This window comes from Pavona decussata, unplaced genomic scaffold, assembly GCF_977016875.1.
Source record: "Pavona decussata unplaced genomic scaffold, jaPavDecu1.1 SCAFFOLD_149, whole genome shotgun sequence".
Taxonomy (NCBI): Eukaryota; Metazoa; Cnidaria; class Anthozoa; order Scleractinia; family Agariciidae; genus Pavona; species Pavona decussata.
Genome location: NW_028145561.1, coordinates 882,501 through 907,862, shown reverse-complemented (window position 1 = coordinate 907,862; position 25,362 = coordinate 882,501). Strand labels below are relative to the sequence as shown.

The following is a 25,362-nucleotide window of genomic DNA, read 5'->3' as shown; positions in this document are numbered from 1 at the left end:
TAATAATAATAATAATAATAATAATAATAATAATAATAATGCTTTAGAAATACACAGGCAAGCAAAAACTAGCGATATAATGTTCCGACGTTTCGGCGACGTCATGACGCCATTCTCAAGGAATGAATAATACAAGCGAGTTCAACGGAGTAAGATCTTAGATTTGCATTAATGAGGTAATTTAAATAAATACTTTGGCGCGGATCGAATCTGTTTGTACATTCAAGCGTGGTCTTAATTGTTTGATGTACAGCATTTCGTTAATTAAACAATCAAATTTGTTCCTGCATTTTTTCAGTACTTTGAAACAGCTAAGGAGGTCTTCAGGGACTGCGCTCGCGTGATCGTTATCATAATGTTTCCGCACAGAGGATGAAGTGCTGTTGTGGCCAACAGCGCGCGCATGCAGATGACCACGAGTATAACCAACATAGCTACCTGTATCGCACAGGTTACATTGAAAACGATAAACTACACATTGTTGGTTAACTAGCTGTGGTTTGGGCTCTAATTCTTGGAGGTCTTGGCCAATTTTGCGACTGACAAATACGGGTTGGATTGTGGTTTGGAGCCTAAGACTAAGGTCTTTCAACTTAACAATGTCAGCGGAAACTTGATCCTTAAAAGGAATGATAACTCAGGTCGCGCCATTTTCCATTACTGGCAAGGCCTGCAGTGTCTGCTGGTCAGCAACCCTCGAGTTGATAAAGGTGTTAATGGTGGAGTTGATGAAGTGTAGAGGGTACTTTAGGCGCGCCAAAGTATTTATTTAAATTACCTCATTAATTCAAATCTAAGATCTTACTCCGTTGAACTCGCTTGTATTATTCATTCCTTGAGAATGGCGTCATGACGTCGCCGAAACGTCGGAACATTATATCGCTAGTTTTTACTTGCCTGTGTAATAATAATAATAATAATAATAATAATAATAAAAATAATAATAATAATAATAATAATAGTAATTAGTCAGTTCGCAAGTTGAAGCCCTTAATGATTCTACAAAGTGGTTGCTTTTGTGAGATCCTTTGTGTGGCGTCATACGCTAGATGAAGCAACCTCGTTCCCAGGGTCCTCTCTCTTTCTCCCTAGACCCTAGTTGCAGCTGGTCACATGACTGCTCACAAGAAACTCCTCCCCAGTCGGGATGCACTCGCTCTATTTTGTTCGCAAGAGCTGAACAGATATTTTCAAGCGGGCACAAAGTCAAGAGAACTGCGACAGATTTGGCCCAGTTTCATGCTAGTAAATTTCGAACGGTCAAAGAAGCAGAAGTTAATAATTTATTCTACAACTTGAATCGGAGTAATTTATCTACAGTAGGCGGAACTGTTTCCATATATTCTACCAGAAAGATGACTTATTCAAGTTTAAACTACAATAAGTACTTTTTTTGCTGTATAAAATGAAATTTAGTTCATACGTAATTCTTTCAGCAACAGCATTATATTCATTACTTACACAAAAATACATTCAAATACATTCTTCTTGTTAATAATAAACTGTTTATATACATACAGTTCGCGAAGCACAGTAATGAATATTTATTTGGTCACCGATTTCCTGTGATAAAATATATATTGTTTTCGATCGCAGTCAGCGCTCTGCGCTCAATGTTTTTTGGTTTAACTACTACTTAAAGTCAGGGACGCAATCCCCAAAATAACATTTATTTATTTATTTATTTATTTATTTATTATATTTTGCCACATAAAGAAATTACAAGCAAGACATTAAAATATTATAAATTTAAAAAAAGTTAGAAGGAAAAAAGTGGCGAGGAGATCGAATAGAAACTAGAAAGCTTAAGCGTGATTCAGCCTCCTCAATTGAACTAAGTTGGCTATTGCCTAGTCGCTGTACGGCTTTCTCCCAGGCCGTCACGACCAATTCGTTTCGGTGACGTATCTGAGGCGAACTGCCGGGGAAAGCCTAGACAAAAACAGACTGCGCATACGTTTGTTTTATTTTTCAAAATGGGGACTTTACGGGTCTATTGCAAACAGCGGCAAATTAGGGAGCTTATCAGCGACGATGGCAACGGCAAAGAAAACGTCACCTGGAAATATAACTTTATTTCATTTGTGCTACTTCGAGATTATTTCAACTCGCTCAACCTTTACAAAAGTGGCGAACTATCAATGAACCAAATTGGTAGGAGTGGCGTTCAAGTTAAGAAAGAAAATGAAAAATTCACCGCCGTGCGTTCACGTTCTCCACAAAACCTTGAATGTGGTCATTTCACGTTGTTAGGGAGCTTAAAGGCTGGTTTCCATATGATCGCGGATCGCAGATCGCTGATCGCAGATCGCAATAAGGTCTGCGATCTGCGATCTGCGATCGATCATATGGAAACCAGCCTTTTAGATAGAACATGGTTCTATCTTCTGCGATCGTCTGCTATCACAATCGCAGGATCGCAGACGATCGCAGACCTTATTGCGATCTGCGATCCGCGATCATATGGAAACCAGCCTTAAGCAACGACGACGGCAACGGCATCGAAAACGTCACCCGAAAAAATATCCTTATTTCATCTGTGCTAGTTCGCGATTATTTCAACTCGCTCAACTTTTAAAAAAATGGCGAACTATCCAGGAACCAAATTGGTAGGAGTGGCGTACAAGTTTAGAAAGAAACTGAAAGATTCACCGTCATGCGTTCACTTTCTTCACAAAACCTTAAATGTGGTCATTTCACGTTGTTGTTTTGCAGAGGACAGCAAAGAAATGTACCAAAATGTAAAATGCACGTGCAGAGCGATTGTTTTTGCTCATTAAACCTAATGTTTTGCGATGTTTCCGTTTCCGTCGCCGTCGTCGCTGCTTAAGCTCCCTTATTGGGGAGCTTAAGCAACTACGACAGCAACGGCAGCGAAAACGTCACCTGAAAATTATGAGGGGTGATCTCCGCCAAAATTATGTTTCAAATTGTGTTATGCAGAATCTCCAATTTTTCTTATTAGCAATCAAATTCTTTTCTAACGAGATTGGAGCGGTAATTGGCATACCACAAAAGAAATTGAAGAAACAGAACAGAATTTAAGACACGCGAAGTGAAATAAAGACATTAAAACAGAAATTGAAGCAACAGAACAGAAATTATAACACAATTAACAACCGATCCAATTTCTGTTCTGTTGCTTCAATTTCTGTTCTGATGGGGGTGTGGCTCAAACGGGGAACCGAGCAGAACCTGGGTAAGAACTAGTTCTACATTATAATTTATGAAAATACATTCGATTACTAAGTTGCGGCGCTGCCGCGTATAGAAAATTAATTCCTCTTTTGAAATGGCCGCTCGAGAGGAAAGCAAACGCGAGGGAGGACTTTCAGCCCGATGTATCTCCTTGTTAGAGGAGGTTAAAGAAATTATCGAGGGTCGGAGCAACACAGCGACCAATACCACAATGAATGGCGATGAGACATCAGCCCGGAGTCATGTAAGCGAAGGGGCACAAACAACAGAGGTTTCTCAGTTGGATGATCCAGAGCCACGCTCTCAGAGAGTAATTCGCAGTGTAAAAAGGAAAGAAGATAGGCCTGCGCGACTTCCACTCGCGTGTTTTTAGCCATGTTCAGTTATAGTTTTGCTATAACGAGCGTGTCTTTCAGGGAAAGCCCTCTCTTGTATGAGCGGTGCTCCCAGTAAATTTTCTTTTAGCGCTTCATTTTCTTCTTATTAAAATGCCGTTTATAGTTTGGAGGATTTGCGTGATAGTCACTGAACAAAGCTATGTGCTTAAATGTCGCATGTTTTGTATTTAGATCTCAAAGGTCATTTCTGGGTTTTGTGTTCTATCTATCAATTTTGACTTCTTGTGGTTTCAGTTTAGCGACTGTCGTTCTTATGCCGTTTGTGGCAATTGGTTCAGGCTTCGTATGGCTCGTTTCAGTGTGTCTAGCGACAGTATAGTCAGTGTAAAAAGGAAAGAAAGGCGCGAATATTTGAAATGATCCCGAGAACTCGAGCTCATCTCTATCATTTCTCAAAAATCGGCAACTGAAGAGATCCACAAGATTAGGATCGAAACCGCGGTCTTGCCTGACCATTGCCTAAAATGCCACAGAATTTACTAACGGCTGAAGGACTCGTAGCAGCCCCTGGCCAGAGTAACACAGAAGAACTGCCTCTGTCAGTAATCAGTCTAAGGCGTAATTCAAAACACAGGAGGAAAATTCTAAGCTCCCGCAACATAAACACAAACCTCACAGTTACAAAGCGGAGCGGAGCGATAACAAAAAACACATCCGTAACTAAAGCGGCCTTTAGCCCTCAAATTAACGCATTGTACCGCTTTTAAAGAAGCTTCAATGCTAAAGAAAGGATCAAGAGACAAATAATCGTGACAAGTAATACAACATCTTGCCACAAAAGCAAATAGCCGGGCCCGGCGATACAAAAGCTGCAAGATAATGATTATTACACGGTTCAAATTCTGTCCATACAATTACAAAGAAGCCTGAACCAATTGCCACAAACGGCATAAGAACGACAGTCGCTAAACTGAAACAACAAGAGGTCAAAATTGATAGATAGAACACAAAACCCAGAAATGACCTTTGAGATCTAAATACAAAACATGCGACATTTAAGCACATGGCTTTGTTCAGTGACTATCACGCAAATCCTCCAAACTATAAACGGCATTTTAATAAGAAGAAAATGAAGCGCTAAAAGAAAATTTACTGGGAGCACCGCTCATACAAGAGAGGGCTTTCCCTGAAAGACACACTCGTTATAGCAAAACTATAACTGAACATGGCTAAAAACACGCGAGTGGGAGTAGCGCAGGCCTATCTTCTTTCCTTTTTACACTGCGTACCCAACGAATCTGCGTATCTGTTCACAACATCGAGTACCCAGTCAAGGCGAGACAAAGCTCTTTCAGTCATAGAAGCTTGTAGCTAGATCTCTCAATACTTCGCCCACAACATCTAGAATCCTTCGCCGAAATACATTCTCATCAGCGGCCATCTTGGAATCGGAAAAAGTTTTCTTCACGCGGGAAGATCATCGAGTGTATTTTCATAAATTATAATGTAGAACTAGTTCTTACCCAGGTTCTGCTCGGTTCCCCGTTTGAGCCACACCCCCATCAGAACAGAAATTGAAGCAACAGAACAGAAATTGGATCGGTTGTTAATTGTGTTATAATTTCTGTTCTGTTGCTTCAATTTCTGTTTTAATGTCTTTATTTCACTTCGCGTGTCTTAAATTCTGTTCTGTTTCTTCAATTTCTTTTGTGGTATGCCAATTACCGCTCCAATCTCGTTAGAAAAGAATTTGATTGCTAATAAGAAAAATTGGAGATTCTGCATAACACAATTTGAAACATAATTTTGGCGGAGATCACCCCTCATAGAAAATATATCTTTTTTTCATTTATGCTACTTCGCGATTATTTCAACTCACTCAACTTTTACGAAAATGGCGAACTATCCAGGAACCAAACTGGTAGGAGTGGCGTACAAGTTCAGAAGGAAAACAAAAAATTCACCGTCATGCGTCCACATTCTCCAAAAAACCTTAAATGTGGTCATTTCACGTTGTTGTTTTGCAGAGAACGGCAAAGAAATGTACCAAAATGTAAACGCACGTGCAGAGCGATTGCTTTTGCTCATTAAACCTATTGGTTTCCGGCGTTTTCGTTGCCGTCGCCGTCGTAGCTCCCTATTATGGTTTCAAAACCTGTGTGGATGCAGGTGTAATTGTAGATCGACTGCAAACTCCTGAAAATGTAATGCATGGACAACTTTTTTTTGCGACCTTATTCCGACGGAGCTTTAACATGTAAACAACTGCGACTGAAATATGAAAGCTCTCTTAACTTTTTCTTCAACCGAATAATGTATCGAAAATTAAAAACCGGTCAAGACTTCAATTCTTTTGCTGTATGATGCAAAAAGGAAGATAAACAAAAGCCTCACGTAGTCCCCTGTGAAAAGTATAAAGTTCAAACTTAAAAGAAGGCTCACCTTTGTGTTTCTCCTTCGAAGGTGTTGTTAAACTACGAAATTGCTGGGTCACACTCTCTAGTTCGCATTCTAAAAACGTAGTAAATAACCGGTTAAAAATAGAGAGCCTGTCATTACAACATCACGATTTCAACGGTGAAGCCGATCGCTCATTTCCCATTTAACTAAACTTATGCTTACCTTCAAATTTCTCGTCACAAGGCTCTTTCTAGAGGATAAAGCCGTACCGTATGGTCATTTTGTTTCTTTTTCAAAAATGATATGAATTAACTACTCTTATACACTCGAAAGAGACTTATCGACCGAAGCATTTGCGTCGAAAATGAGTTCGAACTTACCACTTCTTCCGATTTTTCCGCCATGGCGCGAACCGCTCAATGTGAAATTTCGCGCCAGAAAAATTGTCTAGGCCTCGCTTTTTCGCTCTGACCACTTGACCCGAAACGAAAACAGAGAGAACTAGGTAAAGTTGGCTAAAGATTATTAATTTAGTTACATGACGTAAGGACGTTAAATATTACCTTTGAATCATATTCACACACTGCTTGCTTCAGTCCGTTGGTATTTCTGAAGAATTACAATTGAGTCAAATACGTCGCTTACTTACATTTTATTGCCAAAAATTCTTGGTTTTTCTTTGGACAAACTAAAATTGATCCTCTTTCCCATTTCACTCCAAATTGAGCTCCGTTAATAGGTATAAAGCTAGCGACACTTCTGCTCTGATCGCTGGCGATTAGGCAACCATGGTCATTTCTCGAGAGAGGAAGAGAGAGGGCCCTGGGAACTAGGTCATCGACGAAGATCGCGCATTCTCTGGAAGAAGGCACTAAATTATAATGCGTAAGTGACTAGGCAAGAATATTTATAAAATTACCCATCCAGTTTGGCGGGGTTCGATCTAGAGGATAATTTTAGCGAAAATCTTGGATTATAATTTCTTTGCCTGGGGGTTTGGAGTCGTATGGCTGCAAAGAAGACGCTGCGAAGACATGCGAACGGCACATTTAAGCCTGGCATTTAAAGCCAAAGAAGAAACGCTCAGAAAAATTGTACTGGACACAAACGCATGGTACGATAAGCAAAAATGTCATGTTATATTCATGGAAATAATTCACTGAACCTTTAGCCAGGGCCTTCTCTTACAACCATTTTCAATGATGAGAATACTCAGAGCCCAAGAATGCATGCCACGATCCCACTGGCCAAAACACTCGCCTGCATGAAGACAAGTCCAGCCCTAAAGTCAGAGGCCAGCCAAGGTGTCTACTCTCACCATGCCTGTAGCATTGTGGTGGTTCTTGTTGACATGGATATGACAGCGTCTCTTTGAAAAAAAACAACAACAACACCAGTCTGCCTGCATTTCCGGTACCTTCCTCATATTGATATTATATCAACGCTTAAAGAGAAAGTATAACGCAGATTTGCTGTCATTTCAAAACCCAAAAATGTTTGTCTGTCAGCAGAAACAAAGAAATAATTATCAAGTCGTGATAACGTTGCGCCCTATATGACGATCGTCAGTCGTAATATCTGAGCCCCACTGAAATCGTTGAACATCGATCATAGTACTTAGAATTTTGCAGACGAACCTGTTGTCTGGAATGCGGGAGGTCGTTTATCTACATCCAACATTTATAAACTAATCTATTGTCGACGATGTAGTTTCCACAATCCGAAAAATTTCCATCAGGGAAGCCGGGGAGGGCGGTTATTAGCCACTCGCCCAACCCACTAGAGAACTATAATACTGGGGGCATGCGACATGTATGACTTCAGTGGCAGTCTGGCTTTGTCAGGCAGAAGGCATCACTCTTCATATACAGAGAAAACATTGGTAGCATGTGTTAACCTAACTGGAGTCATTTACCAGTGCTTGGAATAGTTAAGGAAAACAAAGCTCAGATAAATTCATCGATTGATTTAGATGTTGCATTACGTTAACAACTTTGTTTTGTAGTGTAGAAGTCTACTGTTACGGTGATGTCTGTTTAAACTGTGATAAGATCTAAAGAAGCATGGGAAAACTATGAGTGTAACGGATGGGAGAAAAACATGATGGCACGAGGTAGCGTAAAGGGTTGTTTATGTTTTTTTTTTTTGCTCATAAATGTATTTTTTCGCGTAGAAATGGAACCGCTTCACCAAAGTGCTCCGCAAGAAGATAGTACACACGAGGGTGTTTCCAGGAAGGAAGGTGCTGTGCCACCAGAGATTGTCTCCCTTGTAAACCAGGAAATTGAAATTGACCAAGATGACAAAATTTGGCCTCTCATTTGGGATTTTGCAGGACAAGACGTCTATCATGCCATTCATCCAATCTTTATGTCTCCAGATGATATCTGCCTGTTATGTTTTGACTTAAGAAAGAAACTCAGCGCTGTAGCAGAATGTCATGTGAATGTGAATGGCAAGGAGTGCAAGGTTGCAGCATGTCATGGTGAAGACACCCATTTGGATCACATAATGAGGTGGCTGGATTTGATACATTCTTTGAAGAACTTTGACGAGAATGAAAAGCCAAATCCTGTCATATTAGTGGGTACCTATGCTGACGAGTGTGTCAACCCAGAGAGAGAAATTAGATTAGTTCGAAAGAAACTCGAAGAGGAACTTGGCAAAGCATATGCAGACCATATCGTTAATTCTTTTTATATCGATAACAGCACTGCTGGTAAGGACACAAACCAGGAGAAAATTGAAATTTTGAGAGATGAGATCTTGGATCATGCTAACAAAATGCTGCATACAAAGAGAGAGATCCCCTTACAATGGCATCATGTGGAGAAAGAAATTATAAAGGAAAGTAAGATAAGGAAGTATGTCGACCCAAACACCTTTAAAGAAGAGATTGCTTCAAAATTCTGTAAATTTGACGGGAAAGAAGACTTTGATGCATTGTTACATTTTCTGCACGCTCATGGTTCAGTAGTGTACCATGAACATTCTGGTGACGATGGTCTTGTTGTCTTGGATCCCCAGTGGCTCACAAATGTTATTTGTCATATAATAAATGTGACGCCTTGTGCTGACAAGAGGACGTCTATTGCACAAGATCGCAAAAAATTACAAACGACGGGAATCCTTACCACAAGTCTGCTTGATTATGCCTGTGAAAATCCGGAACTAGTTCCCATTAAACACTTGTTGATTTCCTTGATGGATAAGTTCAATCTAATATGCGAGTGGCCAGGGAGCGAACCTGGAAGTTCACTTACTCTTGTCCCAAGTATGCTAACAACACCTAGCAAAGAGGCAATTGCAGCTTCTAATAGAACAACTGCCTTCTCTGCACCACTGTACCTCACTTTTGTTGGGACAAATTATGTCCCTTTTGGACTTTTTTGCCGACTGGTTGTTCTCTTTGGAAAGTGGCTATCAAATCCTAAAGAAACCAATGAGTATGAACTGTACGCTAATGAAGCCAAATTTGCCCTTGACGAAAATTATTTCGTACATTTGATGTGCTACAAAACAGTAACTAAGCTGTGCATATTGAGAGGAGAGGACAAACCACCTCTGCCTGTGCCAGAGTATTTCCAAAGTGTTTTTAGGTAGGTTTATATTGGCAGTCAATCCTGTTTCTTGTTTAAGTGTGTTACAGGGTATTTGTACCGCGCATCTACCAAGTTGCTCACAAGTATTGAAAAGCGAGGTTAAAAAGGAAGGATATGCAATGAGCAGCATGCTCCCTCAGATATTATGTATTTGCATTTTTATGGCTGGCTGCACGAACAAGCGTACCCAACAGGGAAACATGGAGTTATCTTCCTCGCTTGAAATTACCTGTTGCCCGTTCACTCGGCTTCGAAAGTTTAGTCTACGAACAATGCAATGTTTGTTTGTTTGTTTTTTTTCGGTAAAAACGCGCACTACAGTGTTTGGGATAACCTGTAGATATTTATGTAAAGAAAAATAAGGGAACATGAAATTTATCTTGGTGAGAAAATTTTGTATTTTGCGTCATTCAATGAGCCGTTGAAGCGATGAGTTGATCTGTAATTTTTTTATGAGAGATGTAAAACTTTGTAGCATTTATCAGTTCATTTGTATTTTAAGTAGAGAATTAAATTAATACGTTCTCCCGCATTTGTTCCTCTACATTTACTGTTTAAATCCCAGCACTGGGATAGTCCAGTTAAGTGCACAGTTCTGGCTATTGGAGTCCTAGTTTTTATTTTAATCCGTTCTCATGAAAGTGATTGTCATCATATTGTGAATCGTAAGATAAGTAAAATGTTAAGACTATATTCAAATTCGTCGCCTGTGTTACTCCGGATGTTGGCTGCATAGTTTCTTTAGCAGATTTTTTTCTGTTTGAGGACAGTTCCTCTTAATAAAGAGGTACTTTTGCGTCTTTGTGACTTTTTGGGAGAAGCAGATATCAGATATTAGCTTTGGCTATTGAAATCCAAAAAGAAAATTGGGAGTAAACGCGTATTTTTTAGATATAATTAAGCAGCAATTACACTAAAAAAGCTTTAATATACATATGGTATTTTTTTCCAGATTGAAGTTTCATTATTTCTTAAAATGCTTAATTACCCTCAGTTTTCTTTTTGGATTTCAACATTCGTTCAGATCTTTTTCTTTTTTCCTGCATAGTCATCAGCCACGCAAAAATACCTTTGAATTATTAGGCATTGTCCTAAAGAAAACTCTATATCCCGAACATTCCAAGATGCGCAGAACGTTGCGTAGTAGCACGGGAGACGCCATCTGTAAACTGATATGTTTCATTAGGTGAACATCTCCTCACACTGACAAAGAGATCAGGGTTCACTTCAGTGTTCCTGGCTGGTTGTAATTTTGGTTACAATTCAGCAAAATCTAAGTAGAAGAGAAAATACTGGTACCGGGCCCTGAATACTAGTAATCACCGGGTTAAAATAAACTCTTGTGCCAAGAAACCGAGATTTTGAAAAATGACAGGGCATCTAATCAAGAAAATATTGTAGCTATCCGTTTCTTCAAGAGTAAAGGGGAGGGGAGGGGAAAAACAATGTAAATGAGGTTGGTTATTTAGATTATACTTCCACCTTTCTTTCAATCACAATCTCTAGACATTTAATGGAATCCCTGGAAACACTTAAAAAGGATTGTCCGTGGCTGAAGGGGATGAAGGTGGAGTTGTGTGCTCAGTGCGCAGTTTGTTTAGGGGAGGAAACGAAGCCCTGCATCAAGCATGAACAGACAAAATGTCGTCATCCTGACTGTGCCCACTACATTTCTTTGAAGTCAAAACTGTGCTGTAGACCCGGCCGCCCATTACAAAAAGAGCCACTGAAGCCGTGGATTGAGGTAAGTGTGCGATTTGACTTTAATGAGTTGTCCAGTTGTTGTCTTGTTATACACTGATATTTACTCCATAGTTTACATGTTTGCAATTTGTTTCTATAAGCTCAATTCAAGCAATTACTGCTTGCAGAAACATGGTGCTTCAATAAACAATGACACTGGGGATACCTTATGTTTGATACCATGTCTAAATCTAAAATGCCTCTTTATATGAGCCCAGTTACCGGACTGGTCCTTTTAGATGAATGCATGATTGTCTGCTGTTCATATGGGAAATTTCAGCCTGGTTACCTGAAGATGAAAAAGACACGATTTCGCTTAGGCCTTCTCTTCCTTTGAAAATCATCATCGTCAATGTGTAACAGACACATGATTACATTGTCCATAAAAAGATTTGCCATCTCCATTCCCAGTTCTTGATAAAGAATTTGTTTATCAGCGTCAAAATCAATGCTTTTTGAGGCCATTTCAGAGTCCTGCTAACTGGGCTGGGAAAGATTTTTCATCCCTGTTACGACTTGAAAATGGCTTTCAAAAGCATTGGTTACCTTTAACATTTCAGTGACACACAACGGTTTATTTTGGCGAATTTCTCTTCGGGAACGCCTTAAAAGCCTCAGAATTTCGGACTTAGTGGAGAAGAAAATCTAGCGTTTCCTTCGGCAAAATATTAGTTCAAAATTTCACCCTGAAGCTAATACCTTTCGTTTTGGAAGCGTGAAATAGGTCGTTCAAAAATTCGAACTAAGGTCCATTAACATTGTCTTGAAGCCAACAACATCTCGTAAATTCCTCTTAAAATTTTCCGCTAAAGCATCCGAAGAGATCAAACTCTATTAGAGTTACACAAATTTGCCCTTAAAAGGAGGCAAAACGATCTGGGAACACAGGAGACAACATTTTGAAGTATTTTTCTCAATGTTGCGTCGTTGGGTGACCCCGACAATTTGAGCCCAGTCAAACATGTTATCTTAGCATCTGCTACTGGAGTTTTCTCATACAGCGTATAAGGACTAATTTTGTTGCCTTCCACTGTTTATCTAAACCTTTTCACCCTGTTAGGACGTTCTGAACTCGTAGCCAACCTTTTTGTAATTGCAATGGAAAAAATACCTCACTTTGACTCCAGTTATCGGGTTCTTATTTTTTTTAGGCTTGGACGAATTTTGAAGCAACACGTAACCCTGGTGAGTGTCTTCAATAATATAGATGTTTATTACTAGTGCTGCCAACATTTCATAGCGGAGGCAGCACCATGGGTAAGAAAATATAGTAACCCATCAAAGCGAGAAATTTTGGTTAGGTTTTGACGTCACTTTCGTCCGTCCGACCGTACCTCCTCCCATCCGTGTTGTTTAGTTTATTTCTTTACTGCTTGCTATGAGATATAACAGTTTTTTCCATTTATTACTTCAGTATATATATTGAAGTCTGTTTTATCCTTAGCCTAATTAGAGGTTTACGCAATGCTTTCTTGATAAGCAAAATTAACTAGAGAGTGACAGTACGACGGAGCGCGCGTGGACTGTTCGCAAACCGATTCGCAGCGATCTTCTTAAAAACTAAACAAAAAAGAAACAGAACAAAGTCAACATGTTATTCACCAATCGTCTCTACACGCCCTATAGAACCGGAGATATCACATTTTATTTTTGCCGTGATGCCACAAATTTACGCCTTGTTTACAATTCTAGCGGCATCAGCAAAGCACATGTACCCTTCTTAGCAAGCTTTGTTAAAGGCGCAACGATTTTCTTCGTGTTACTGCTCAATGTATTTTTTGATGCAGTGGTCGATCATCAGTTGGAATCCAGTGAACAAAACTCTATGCAAATTAGTATCACTTTGAGTGCGAAGAAAACTATCGTAACTCGATAAATAGCCGATCCCGCACTGACTGAATGTTTACCTACAGTGTAAATACTAAGTACTACATACATTTATCGCCTTAGGCCAGTCAGTGTCCCACAAAGAAACTTCAGGTTTAAGGGCAATGTGTTTTACAGTTTGCAATGTATTAGTTCTTTGAAAATTTGCTCGGATTTAAATATACAAACATGACGCTGGCGCTATTGACATCAACATTATTACGGCCACGCGTGCAAACAGAGAGACGTAAGTTATAGTCAAAGCAACGACTGATACATGTAAGGAGATCAATAGAAAGTCACACAAACAGATAGGAAGATGGCGGAAGTCCCGCACTGACTGAATGTTTACCTACAGTGTACATAATGTTTCCATATATTTTTAAACACCAGCCCCAAATAATCATGTAGCTTAGAATGTCAAACTTTTTTTTTTTTTTTTTTTTTTTTGGGGGGGGGGGGGGGGGGTTATAAGAGGACACCTTGCTCTCCTGTTTGTTGTTGCTGAGTAGTTTGTTGCATATGCGCGAAGAACATATATAAGTCCAGAAAGGATGAGGAATTTGTAAGGTTATTACGTTCATACGGAAACCATAAGCTGAAATGCTATTAAAAAGTAATTTTGGAGCGCCGCTTTTATGTTTAGCTAAATGTGTGATGGAATGGTTATTGCATGAGCTAAACTATATAGAAATTAAGCAGATGCTACAAAAATATAAAAATGTAAAACAGCATCAATAAATTAATATTTTAAAGTCAAAGCTGATGGGCATCCCGAAACAGAAAGAAGTTTGCTTTTGCAGGTGCAAAAGGTGATCACACTGAAAAAATACTTCTTTATGCAGGTACTTCTTCTGGAAATCTAAAGAGGCAAGGCTCGTTGTTTTCTGATGGCAGTGCTCCAAAACGATTCCAACCTACTTATGAAGGTAATACCAGTAACATGAATATTAATAGGAAAAACGAGTTTATTAGTTCCTTCAATTTCATCAATGGCTATGTTTTCAGCGAAGGACTCCTGGCCGCCTGCTGACACATGTTAAACAAAACAGCTCTCGATCTGTATTTCACTCTGATTGTCGTAGGTGGAACAATGACCCATTCGATTTAATAGGGTGATCAGCACCTTGGATCCTGTCAGATGATGTACAGCAATTGCAAGGCTTATCTGTTTTGGTAGCTTCACTCGGGCATTTGTGGCACAGTGTACGATGTCTCGAACGCGATGCTTAAGACACGTCTCTCGTCTTCTGGTCTATTACATGAGCTTGAACGGTCAAGTTCCTGATGATTAGGCTCGTCTGCAGTTATGATTAGCCGTACTAACCAGCTGCGTACTAATAGCATGGCTGCGACTGTCATCTGCTTTCTTCTCTGAATTAGCTGCTGCACCCCTTTCTCCTCCAAATAAACCCGGTACTTTGACAGAAGGGATACCATGTCAAAAGCCAGTGAAGAAAGAAAGAAAGAAAGAAAGAAAGAAAGAAAGAAAGAAAGAAAGTGAAGAAAGCGTACTTACAGATGGAACAGCAACGCGACCATGGAGGCTGCCATGTTGGATGCTGATAGCCTCGATCTGGATAAGAACGAAATTGAGGCTAGCGAATACCGCGTGCTATTTTTATTTCAAAATACCGTAATCCCTAATCAATGGTAAAACAAAAACAAATTGCTCCTGTTAATAGTTTTAAATCCTAATATACCTTGCATCATTTTTAACTATTAATCTTTTATAAAGCAATCCGTTATTACATAAAAGTCCTTCTCGACATTGATTCAGGGTTTCCTGAATTGGATGTATATTTAGGCATAAAAAATTACCGCCCTAAATATTAAAAAGCATTTAACACTCAGCACATTTCAAAGGTAAGAATTTGTTATTTTTATCTGTTTATTTCTGTTTTCAATCAAATCTTATGTCGGTTACATGCAAAGAAAGTGAGCAATTGCATCCACAAGCGCTTCAACTCGTTTTTTGGGTCACGTGACAGATCACGTGATATCCTTAGGCTTGTTTAAACGATGTAGTATTCAACATGTTGTTGATACGTAACCTATTTAGAAGTTTCCGTCGGATTTCACGGACAATAGAACAGATATAAGGAGATATGTTTGTTAGCCTCGTTTTCATGCTAAATCGTATATTGCGCAACAAAAAGGACCCATTACTCGTCCCTGATACCACAATTCAACTCTACGAACTACCTGGCATTGTTCAGGAGGACTTGTTCTACAAAAATCAGGTTTCAAACCTTTTCTGTGGTGAGGGTTAAGCGTAACGCCTATTTTCAGGTGTCTGCTCCCTGACTATTGTGAGACTGAATCTAAAATGGCTGTTTGAAAAATATTTTTATTTATTGAGGTGTTGTTGTTTTCCAAAACATATTTTGTTAGAATTTCAATCATCAAGGAACAGTTAGACACGTGGCCCGTGCTCGTAGCTACTAATCGGGCCGATAAGTCAGTTCGTGTAAATCAGCCTTATAATGACGTCACAAGTCAGCGGCAAGTAATAGGTGATAGGTTAGCTTTGTTGCAATGAAAGTATCTTTCTTGAGTTAAAATATTCATATGAATAAAAATTACACCGTCGCCTGAGGGCTGAATTGTGTAATTAACAAGTTAGAAAGAATTAATTAAAAACAAACTGCATGGTTCAAACCTCTTGTGGTGTTTTCTTAACTTATTTTAAAACAAATATGCTTTTTCTTCTTTCTATTGTACAGCCACGTCAGGCAAAGTTTCAAAGAAGGACTTGCAGAGGCTTTCTACGAAAATTAGCAACAAATGGAAGCATCTAGCGAGATGCCTTGAAATAGATGAACCAGAAATAGAAGGAATTGATCAGCAAAGTACTGAATTAGCTGAGAAGGCTTATCAAATGCTGTTGGCGTGGCGGCGAAAGAATGGTTCCTCGGCTACCTATCAGGTTTTATACGAAGCTTTGTGCAATGATTTGGTCGGCTGCAAATTGTTAGCGGAGAAATTTTGCTGCTCTGTAGACAATTAATCATAAAGCAAGCTTTAGGGTCTCGATAACTCTACTGAGCCGACACTTCATAGCCTGATGCAGGCGTTCAAATGGAAGAAAGGAGCTCGAAAAATATGAATGCAAACGAGAAAAAAGACGAGTGTGAAGAGATGGGGGTCCTCTCCCCAGTCTGCCCTCCTTTTTTCTTTCTCTCTCTCGTATCTATCTCGGTAGTTCACTTTGCTCCTCACCTGCTGAACGCCTGGATGATTTTCAAGGAAAATCTGTAACCTATCACCTATTTCTTTCCCTCGGTTCGTGATACTTTAATCTACATTATTACATTATATACATGTCATATTTTTACAACATAAAAAGAGTAAAATAAGTGTAGATTGTTGTACAAAGAAAAGTATAGAACTGAGTTATAGGAAACGGTATGTATCAATGAAATATTTCTTATCTTACGGTGTTAACTTTTAGAGTTGTAGCATCAATCTCGATATACAAATTTGGTGTTTAGAATGTCTAACGATACTTCTATTTTTATTTATTTATTTATTTATTTATTTATTTATATTTATTTATTCACTTATTTATTTATTTATTTATTTATTTATTTATTTATTTATTTATTTATTTATTTATTTACCGGGTGGGTCTGTGACTCAATCCTGAGCTTCTTCCAATCTTTGCAAAAACTCTACCCATCGCTCCACATAGTCCTCACTCAGCTCCATGTATATGACAATGACGGCGATGTAAATACTACTACTTTTAATTTTAGTGTTATATTTTTTTTATCAAATTCTTGTATCTTGTAACTTTAGGTGCCTGCAGTCGACTAGTGTAATTTTTAGGTTTAGGATATCTGTATGCGGAAATGATAGGATGCATCAAAAATTTTAAACTTTAATTAGTATTTTAGGTGCCCTTAGCTAACTAATTTAATTTTAGATTTAGGAAACCTTTTAATGTTTAGGTGTCTACAATTAGTAGAGGAGACTTCTACCCTCAGCTACACAACACCCACACGTCAATAAAGTTATTCTATTCAATTCTTTATTGAAAGATTTCTTTGATAAAGTTTTTAAATCATTGGGTATCATTTTTCCAGGTTTTGATGCCAAGAAGTCTAAAAGCAAGTCTAGAGTTCTTAACGTAAACTTGTTAGGATGTTGATGAGCGAGTACCATAGGTGTCACTCAGTCTCGAAAATAGTTTCATGATGTTTATTGTCATGGTGCACTGTTATTATGAACATCGATTAAATTGAACACGGCTTCGTAATATAAGAAGGTTACTTGTAGAATTTTGACATTACAAAAAAAGAAATTGTACGTTCTTTTCTATCAGTAAAGTAGATTAGACGTAATGCGCGTTTTTGGAGGACAATAATTTTGTTGAAACACGTCTTAGAGACTATGACCAAAGTAATAAGTCCATAAGTCCCGAGTCCATAAGTTGTAATTAGATATAGTACGATTTATATTTAAAGATTTATATTTATTAAAGATTTATACAGACTTGCTTTTTTATTATTATTTATTTATTGCTGTAGTTTTCAAGTTAATTCATTTGAATCTAAGAGCTTTATATAGTTTATAGTTAGGGGGTGCAGAAAGCTTTCTTTGATCTTACTGCATTCGGCTGTTACATAATTGCCCCAACGCAATCCACATTATCTGGAATTTACTGAGTCACGGTTTCAAAGTTAGAGCAACAGCTTCTTAACCACTAAAACGTGGAAACATTTCAGATATTCCTTCTCTATAAAATTTAAAATTCGCGGCCGCCATGTTTTTATTTTCAACCAATTAAATAAGTACTTTAGTCTCACTCAGTCAACAGGGCAATCATGTAACCTCGGTTCCAGACCTCGTCGCTAGCAACACTGTGCTAAAATCGTCCAGACATCAACAAGTTGTCACAGTTATCCCACTATGAGATTTGTGTCCATTTTCTTGCTTTGCTTTTCAAGTTTGTTGACTTGTTTTTAACGGTTCTTGTGTAGTTTATAGCCTTGTAGAGAGTAGTTTCCTATTCGAAGTAGTCTATTTCAACTCAAACCGCTTAGTTATTCTAATTCGACGTCTGTGATTGTTTTATGTTTCTTTAGGTAGTATAGTTTCCCTAGTATTGTTTGTAACATTGTACTAAAAAATAACCGATATGTTTTTGGGGGAGGTGGGGGGGGGGGGGGTGAGAAGTGCATTTATAGACTAGTTGAACGAGTGTTTATCCAAATCCTTGGACCATAAGATTCTAAGTGTAAACCCAATCAACCAACCAACCAATCAATCAATCAATCAATCAATCAATCAATCAATCGATTATTCAAAATCAACACTTGGCATTCTATGTGACTGAATTACGTGCGCTAATTTTATAAAAAGTACAAAATATAATAACTAAGATACTATGAAATCATTTATATATAACCCTTCGAAAATGAACCCTTCGACAATCTCAGATGGGACCATTCTACCCAAAATAAGCTGTCCCGTATATAATCACGTGGACAGACAGGGTTTGCTACTTTACTGAAGTTTATTTTCAAGCCTAACTGTTCAAAAAAGGCGAATTGCCTTCAATATATTAGAGTACCCACACCCCTGAAAATGAGTCAAGGGTTAATATTAGGATAGTGATCCATGACGTCTCCTTCAAACCGCCATGGCGTCACCGGCAGCATTTCTCTCAGAGACTTACAAAAGGGTATGTAGTTTAAGATCCGTATTAATCCAACAAGTTTAGTTAGCCAGATGGTCATCATGGACGATGCATAGGTCCGGTTTTGTAGAAACCCCTATCCCCTCCATTATGGTCTGATAATCCATCACAGGGTTACACCTCTACATTCTTATGAGGATACCCCAACAGGTGACCTGTACCCATTTATACACCTGTGAAATGAGACAGGTTGTAAAGTGAAGTTTCTTGTCCAAGGAAAACAGTGCACGATGTAGATTCCTCTAACAAATTCCCACAGGGTTACTATTTACTGGCCAGAGTGTGATCAGCAGCAATTTTAGTTATTTCCAGTGTTATGAAAATGACTAAATGAAACCAGTAGCCCTTCATGCTATTGAGAAAATATCATGGGTCATACTTGCTTAATTTAAACAGAATTCGTGAGCCATTGTTCCAATTCATCCAGCTAAACAAACTTATCAACGATGTTTGGAGTTTACTAGCCTGCGAACGCCAGACAGCCAGAAATACGTCTGCGTTCGCAGGCTAGGAGTTTACAAGCTGTATGAACAGTCTCGTTTTCCCGTTTATTTCGCGTGCATCCATACCTTGGCGTGCGGGTGGGGGTGGGGGGAGGGGGGTGAGGTCGAATTTAACTACGCCTTGAGTTGTACGTTTCTAAAGGAATATTTAAGGATGGTGTCTCGTCATACTTTGTTATTCAGTGTTTTTTGGCACTCCATTGGTGAAATGTATGAGAGCGAACAGATGGATTTAAAAATTGCCATAAAACGTATATAACTAGTGGATCAGAGAGAAAAATCTGTAGAATGAAATTGCGAAGGAGAATGGATGCCAGATCTAAATAACGTTGTCATACTTCGGAGGATTACATGCTCATACACTAAAATATTCAACAAAATTACTCAGCCGTACCTGGAGCCCATGGTAGTACTGTACTTGAAGATGAAATTTGAACTCGAAATGTCGAAACTATAAACCTTTGTCAATTTTCCCAAAATAGTCTGCTCACATTCGCTTCTGGATTGAATGACATTTGCTTTTTGTGAGTTTTATTTACCTTAGCGAGCATTTGCCTTACAGCTTTTAATACTTTCACTGTGAAAAGTCGACAGAGTTGGTAATTTTTAATAGGTTCAAAACTCAATGAAATTGACATTGTCTCTCAAGGTTTCATTGAGAAAATGAAAATCTATAACAAGCCCTTCGAATCTTGTGATTATCGACATTAATCGACAATGTGAACTAATTTTTTTGTCAGTTATTGAGTTCTTTCCACTTGTTCGCCATCATATTTTGACGGTCGATTTTGATTGGTTAATGCAAAGTCCTGCTGACCAGTGTAGGAAAACCATTACGTGCTCATACACTAAAATATTCAATAAAATAACTCCGCAGTACCGGGAGCCCATGGTAGTACTTGAAGATGAAATTTGAACTTGAGATTTCGAAACTATAAAACTTTATTTGACAATTTTCCCATAAAGAGTCTGCTGGAACGCGGTTCATCACGAATTCCCATCTCAGTGTGCGGGGTCTTGCAGGTTAACATTCTTGGCTCCAGAGCTAGATTCTAGTTTTGAGGCTGAATTCTCACCCTACCAAGAGTTCAGCTCTAAATTAAATATTTGGCAAGACATTCGCCGATGGCCTCAGGTCCTTTCTCTTTGTCCCTCCATACTTATACTGACGATAATACTTGCTAGTTATCGTAAAAACTAATGATAAATAATAAATAAATAAACAAATAATTAAAGAAGACGTTTGGCGCGGATTTAAAGACAAGGAGGTCCTGTTTCAGTTGGAACTTGGTCACGCTCCGGATCACGGTATAAATGTTGCATAACTTAAATAATGATCCACTTCCGTATGTGGAGTGAAGAGTCCTTCTATGTTTGTTAGCGTTGTCTGATTACTTCTAAAGGTGGTTGCAGTTGATTCTTACTTAGTTTAAGGTAAGCATACAGAAATTGATATAGTATTGTTTTGTGTTATATTCTGCTCGCTTTCTTTTTAGGTTCCATCCGTTTGATCAAGGTTTCGTTATGTCTTATCTGGTTGAAATGTTTTAGTGTAAGTAGCGTGAGCTAGTAAAGCTTACACTCAACGCGTCCACAAATTTAGTCGCGGATTAGTTCTTTGATCTCGATCTCTACCAGATATCCTTTATACTTTGAAGCATTTTAATTGAGAACTTTTTAACATGTGTTCGAAAACTGAGTTGCAAACCGTTGTATAACATGCATAGCGTGATCGATATTTTTAGCGATCAAATTACACAGAAAATGCAGACATCGGATATAGCCATTCAAGAGTTCTCAATGTCTTTTGGTGGTAATTATCTTTTTATGTCTTCGCCTCCATGTCTTTATTTCCATAAGACATGTACTGACCTCCCAGAGTATATGAGGAACACTTAAAAGGATAAAATTTCTCTTAGAGTATCCTATGTTTACAGCCGAGATGAAGGAAGTTGAAAGCATCCTTCATTGTTTCATGCAGTTGGTTGAACAAACACATTGCTATGACGTAAATCTCCTGATCCCTTTGTTTTGCAAGCTCGTGATTGGTTCAGTTTAATAGCGCAGACTAAGCACAGGAAATAACACAGAGTCGAGTACAAGCGATCATTGTCTCTAGAACTTGCAAGTTCTATTGTTTCTAGATAAAAATCAAACAGTCTGCCTCTTGAGAGTTTCAATTTTGGTCGAATTTCGAATGTTAGACTTCGATTTCTATCGAAAGGAATCGAAAAATAAAAACAGTAGTAATTGACCCTTAGGGCACAAGACTGTAGTTGCAGAACCGGACGCGGATCGTTGACGATTCAAAGGCATCCGAAATTTCATGATCTTATTGTACACTATTATCGGAAGTTAAAATAAAATCAAATAAAATTGTCGGTGTCAGCTGTGTCTGCTCACATTCGCTTCTGGATTAAATGACAAAATGTTTTTTACAATTCGCTTTTTGAGAGTTTTATTTACCTTAGCGAGCATTTGCCCTACAGCTGTGAAAAGTCGACCGAGTTGGTAATTTTTAATAGGTTCAAAGCCCAATGAAAATTAACATTGTCTCTCAAGGTTTTCATTGAGATATTGTAAATCTATAACTAGTCCTTCAAATCCTGTGATTATCGACCTTAATGGACAATGTGAACTAATTTTTTTGTCAGTTATTGAGATCTTTTCACTTGTCCACCATCATATTTTGACGATCGATTTTGATTGTTTAATGCAAAGTCCTGCTCACCAGTGTAGGAAAAACCATTACGTGCTCATACACTAAAATATTCAATGAAATAACTTAGCAGTACCGGGAGCCCATGGTAGTACTTGAAGATGAAATTTTATATTGAAATTTCGAAACTATAAACCTTTATTTGACAATTTTCCCAAAAAGGGTCTGCTGGAACTCGGTTCATCACGAATTCCCATCTGTGCGGGGACTTGCAGGTTAACATTCTTGGCTCCAGAGCTAGATTCTAGTTTTGAGGCTGAATTCTCACCCTATCAAGAGTTCAGCTCTAAATTAAATATTTGGCAAGACATTCGCCGATGGCCTCAGGTCCTTTCTCTTTGTCCCTCCATACTTATACTGACGATAACACTTGCTAGTTATGGTAAAAACTGATGATAAATATTAAATAAATAAACAAATAATTAAATAAGACGTTTGGCGCGGATTTCAAGACCAGGAGGTCCTGTTTCAGTTGGAATTTGGTCACGCTCCGGATCACGGTATAAATGATTGCATAACTTAAAAAATGATCCACTTCCGTATATGGAGTGAAGAGTCCTTATATGTTTGTTAGCGTTGTCTGATTACTTCTAAAGGTGCTTGCGGTTGATTCTTACTTAGTTCAAGGTAAGCGTACAGAAATTGATATCTTATTGTTTGTGTTCTATTCTTCTCGCTTTCTTTGTAGCTTCCATCCGTTTGATCTGTCTTGTCTGCTTGGAATGCTTCAGTGTTAAGTGGCGTGAGTTAGTAAAGCTTGCACTCAACGCGTCCACAAATTTAGTCGCGGATTAGTTCTTTGATCTCAATCTCTACCAGATATCCTTTATACTTTGAAGCATTTTTATTGAGAACTTTTTAATATGTGTTCGAAAACTGAGTTGCAAACCGTTGTATAACATGCATAGCGTGATCGATATTTTTAGCGATCAAATTACACAGAAAATGCAGACATCGGATATAGCCATTCAAGTGTTCTCAATGTATTTTGGTGGTAATTATCTTTTTATGTCTTCGCCTCCATGTCTTTATTTCAATAAGAATATTTATTGACTTTCCAGAGTATATGAGGAATACTTAAAAGGATAAAATTTCTCTTAGAGTATTCTACGTTTACAGTGAAGATGAAGGAAGTTGAAAGCATCCTTTATTGTTTCATGCAGTTGGTTGAACAAACACATTGCCATGACGTAAATCTCCTGATCCCTTTGTGTTGCAAGCTCGTGATTGGTTCAGTTTAATAGCGCAGACTAAGCACAGGAAATAACACAGAGTCGAGTACAAGCGATCATTGCCTCAAGAACTTGCAAGTTCTATTGTTTCTAGATAAAAATAAAACGGTCTGCCTCTTGAGAGTTACAATTTTGGTCGAATTTGGAACGTTAGACTTCGATTTCTATCGAAAGGAATCGAAAAATAAAAACAGTAGTAATTGACCCTTAGGGCACAAGACTATAGTTGCAGAACCGGACGCGGATCGTTGACGATTCAAAGGCATCCGAAATTTCATGATATTATTGTACACTATTATCGGAAGTTAAAATAAAATCAAATAAAATTATCGGTGTCAGCTGTGTCTGCTCACATTCGCTTCTGGATTAAATGACAATTTTTTTTTTTACAATTCGCTTTTTGAGAGTTTTATTTACCTTAGCGAGCATTTGCCCTACAGCTGTGAAAAGTCGACCGAGTTGGTAATTTTTAATAGGTTCAAAGCCCAATGAAAATTAACATTGTCTCTCAAAGTTTTTATTGAGATATTGTAAATCTATAACTAGTCCTTCAAATCCTGTGATTATCGACCTTAATCGAAAATGTGAACTAATTTTTTTGGTCAGTTATTGAGATCTTTTCACTTGTCCACCATCATATTTTGACGGTCGATTTTGATTGTTTAATGCAAAGTCCTGCTCACCAGTGTAGGAAAAACCATTAGCGACTGAAAATGATTCAGGCCCTATATATAGTTGTTTAACACATACTCACAACAATATACAGGCTGCAAGTTGGTATCGATAGGCAGATTTTTTTGGGGTTAAAAATATTGTCTGAAAATTTTATTGTCTGAAATCGAGATTTGGGTCGCCAACTAATTACACAAAGTTTCATTTTGCCTATGTGTAAGTTTTTTATACAGTTAGCTTCTATTTATTCCTGTTTGATGTGAACAAGGCTCGAAGAAAATACCACAAACATGTATACATGTTTTATTTACTGTATCTATGTGATGCTAATTTTGATAAATTTTACACAAAAATGAACACGAGAATTGTTATAGTTCTTGGGTAGCATTTCTGAGAAATTGAAATGTGTTTCTGAGAAACACCGTTTGGTCATTGCTTTCCGTTTTCTCAACTGCGATTGGTTGGGAATAGAAGGCTTTTTACCCTTTAGCGCATCATGGGTAATCATGTGAAACAGTTCGGAAAAGTCGAAGGTTTGAATGGAAATTTTAAGGCTGTAAAAACTTTTCACAAACTGTACGTTTTTATTAATTTTCCGTTAAAAATTTATGGTGTGTTTTCAAAGATGTAGTAGAATAAATTTAGAGATCTTACATGTAGCCACTGTTGAGTTAATTCTCATGTTGTGTGACCCATACATTTTCTCTAATTCAGTGTCTGAAATATGACAACAACAAAATAACACATGGGAAATGCTATTTTGGCAGTCAATCCAGCCATATTATTTTTGTAATATTTTTGAAGGCATCAGCACTTAAAAGGGCAGTATCATGGTAGATCGATGGGAGATATCATGATTTTTGGCCAAAATTCACTAAATTTAAACTTTGAACACTGTGTTAATTAATTTCTCGATCGCTAATTTAAAGAAATATTAATAGTGATTCTAAGACGAAAGGTTGAACCAAAATATGGTACAACCGGCGATTTTTAGTGCGTTACAACAGCGAAATTTGAAAACGTCCGCCAGACGTTTTCAAATTTGAACCCCTCTCTATCTTGGTCATCTGCCGGCGAAAATATCCGTTGATAGTTTCTTTGGATTCTGATAGTCCTTTAACGTAATTTTGTTATGTTATTATATCTTGGCTGCTATCAACCGAATAGCGTCTTTCCGATTTTCAATGTGTTCAGTACTAAAAATAGCGTGATACTGTCACTTTAAGCCTCTTGTACGTGCTGCGATGTGCCTGCCAATGATGTGCAAGCAAACATCCCATTTAATATTGTAACGTTGTTGTGTAGGCCTTAAGCCTTGAAATGGCAACATAAATCCAAACAACAGTGTGCATGACTGCCTGACCATTTTGCAGAGAAACACTGTA

The 25,362-nt window shown here is 38.1% G+C and overlaps 2 protein-coding genes and 1 pseudogene across 9 annotated transcripts in view; 2 read left to right on the top strand and 1 right to left on the bottom strand.

The window, feature by feature from the left end:
• Positions 1-16,690, top strand: part of LOC146466269 (uncharacterized) — a 40,339-nt gene extending 23,649 nt beyond the window's left edge. Inside the window, exons 6-10 of the mRNA XM_085127620.1 lie at positions 8,110-9,535; positions 11,045-11,282; positions 12,433-12,466; positions 13,993-14,076; positions 15,874-16,690. Coding sequence (XP_084983746.1) covers positions 8,110-9,535; positions 11,045-11,282; positions 12,433-12,466; positions 13,993-14,076; positions 15,874-16,157 — 2,066 coding nt within the window. The 3' untranslated portion in view covers positions 16,158-16,690. The remainder of the gene's footprint in view (positions 1-8,109; positions 9,536-11,044; positions 11,283-12,432; positions 12,467-13,992; positions 14,077-15,873) is intronic.
• Positions 1-25,362, top strand: part of LOC146466268 (uncharacterized) — a 77,783-nt gene that overhangs the window by 45,922 nt on the left and 6,499 nt on the right. For 2 of the 8 annotated variants that reach the window (XM_085127571.1, XM_085127568.1), the window contains exon 1: positions 22,604-22,700. The exons of 4 other annotated variants lie outside the window; for them this stretch is intronic. The gene's annotated coding sequence lies outside the window, so the exon portion shown is untranslated. Of the gene's footprint in view, positions 1-20,301; positions 20,789-22,603; positions 22,701-25,362 lie in introns of those variants that run through there. 2 more of the 8 variants (XM_085127572.1, XM_085127569.1) reach the window with 2 other exon arrangements.
• Positions 37-6,340, bottom strand: LOC146466270 (uncharacterized; annotated as a pseudogene).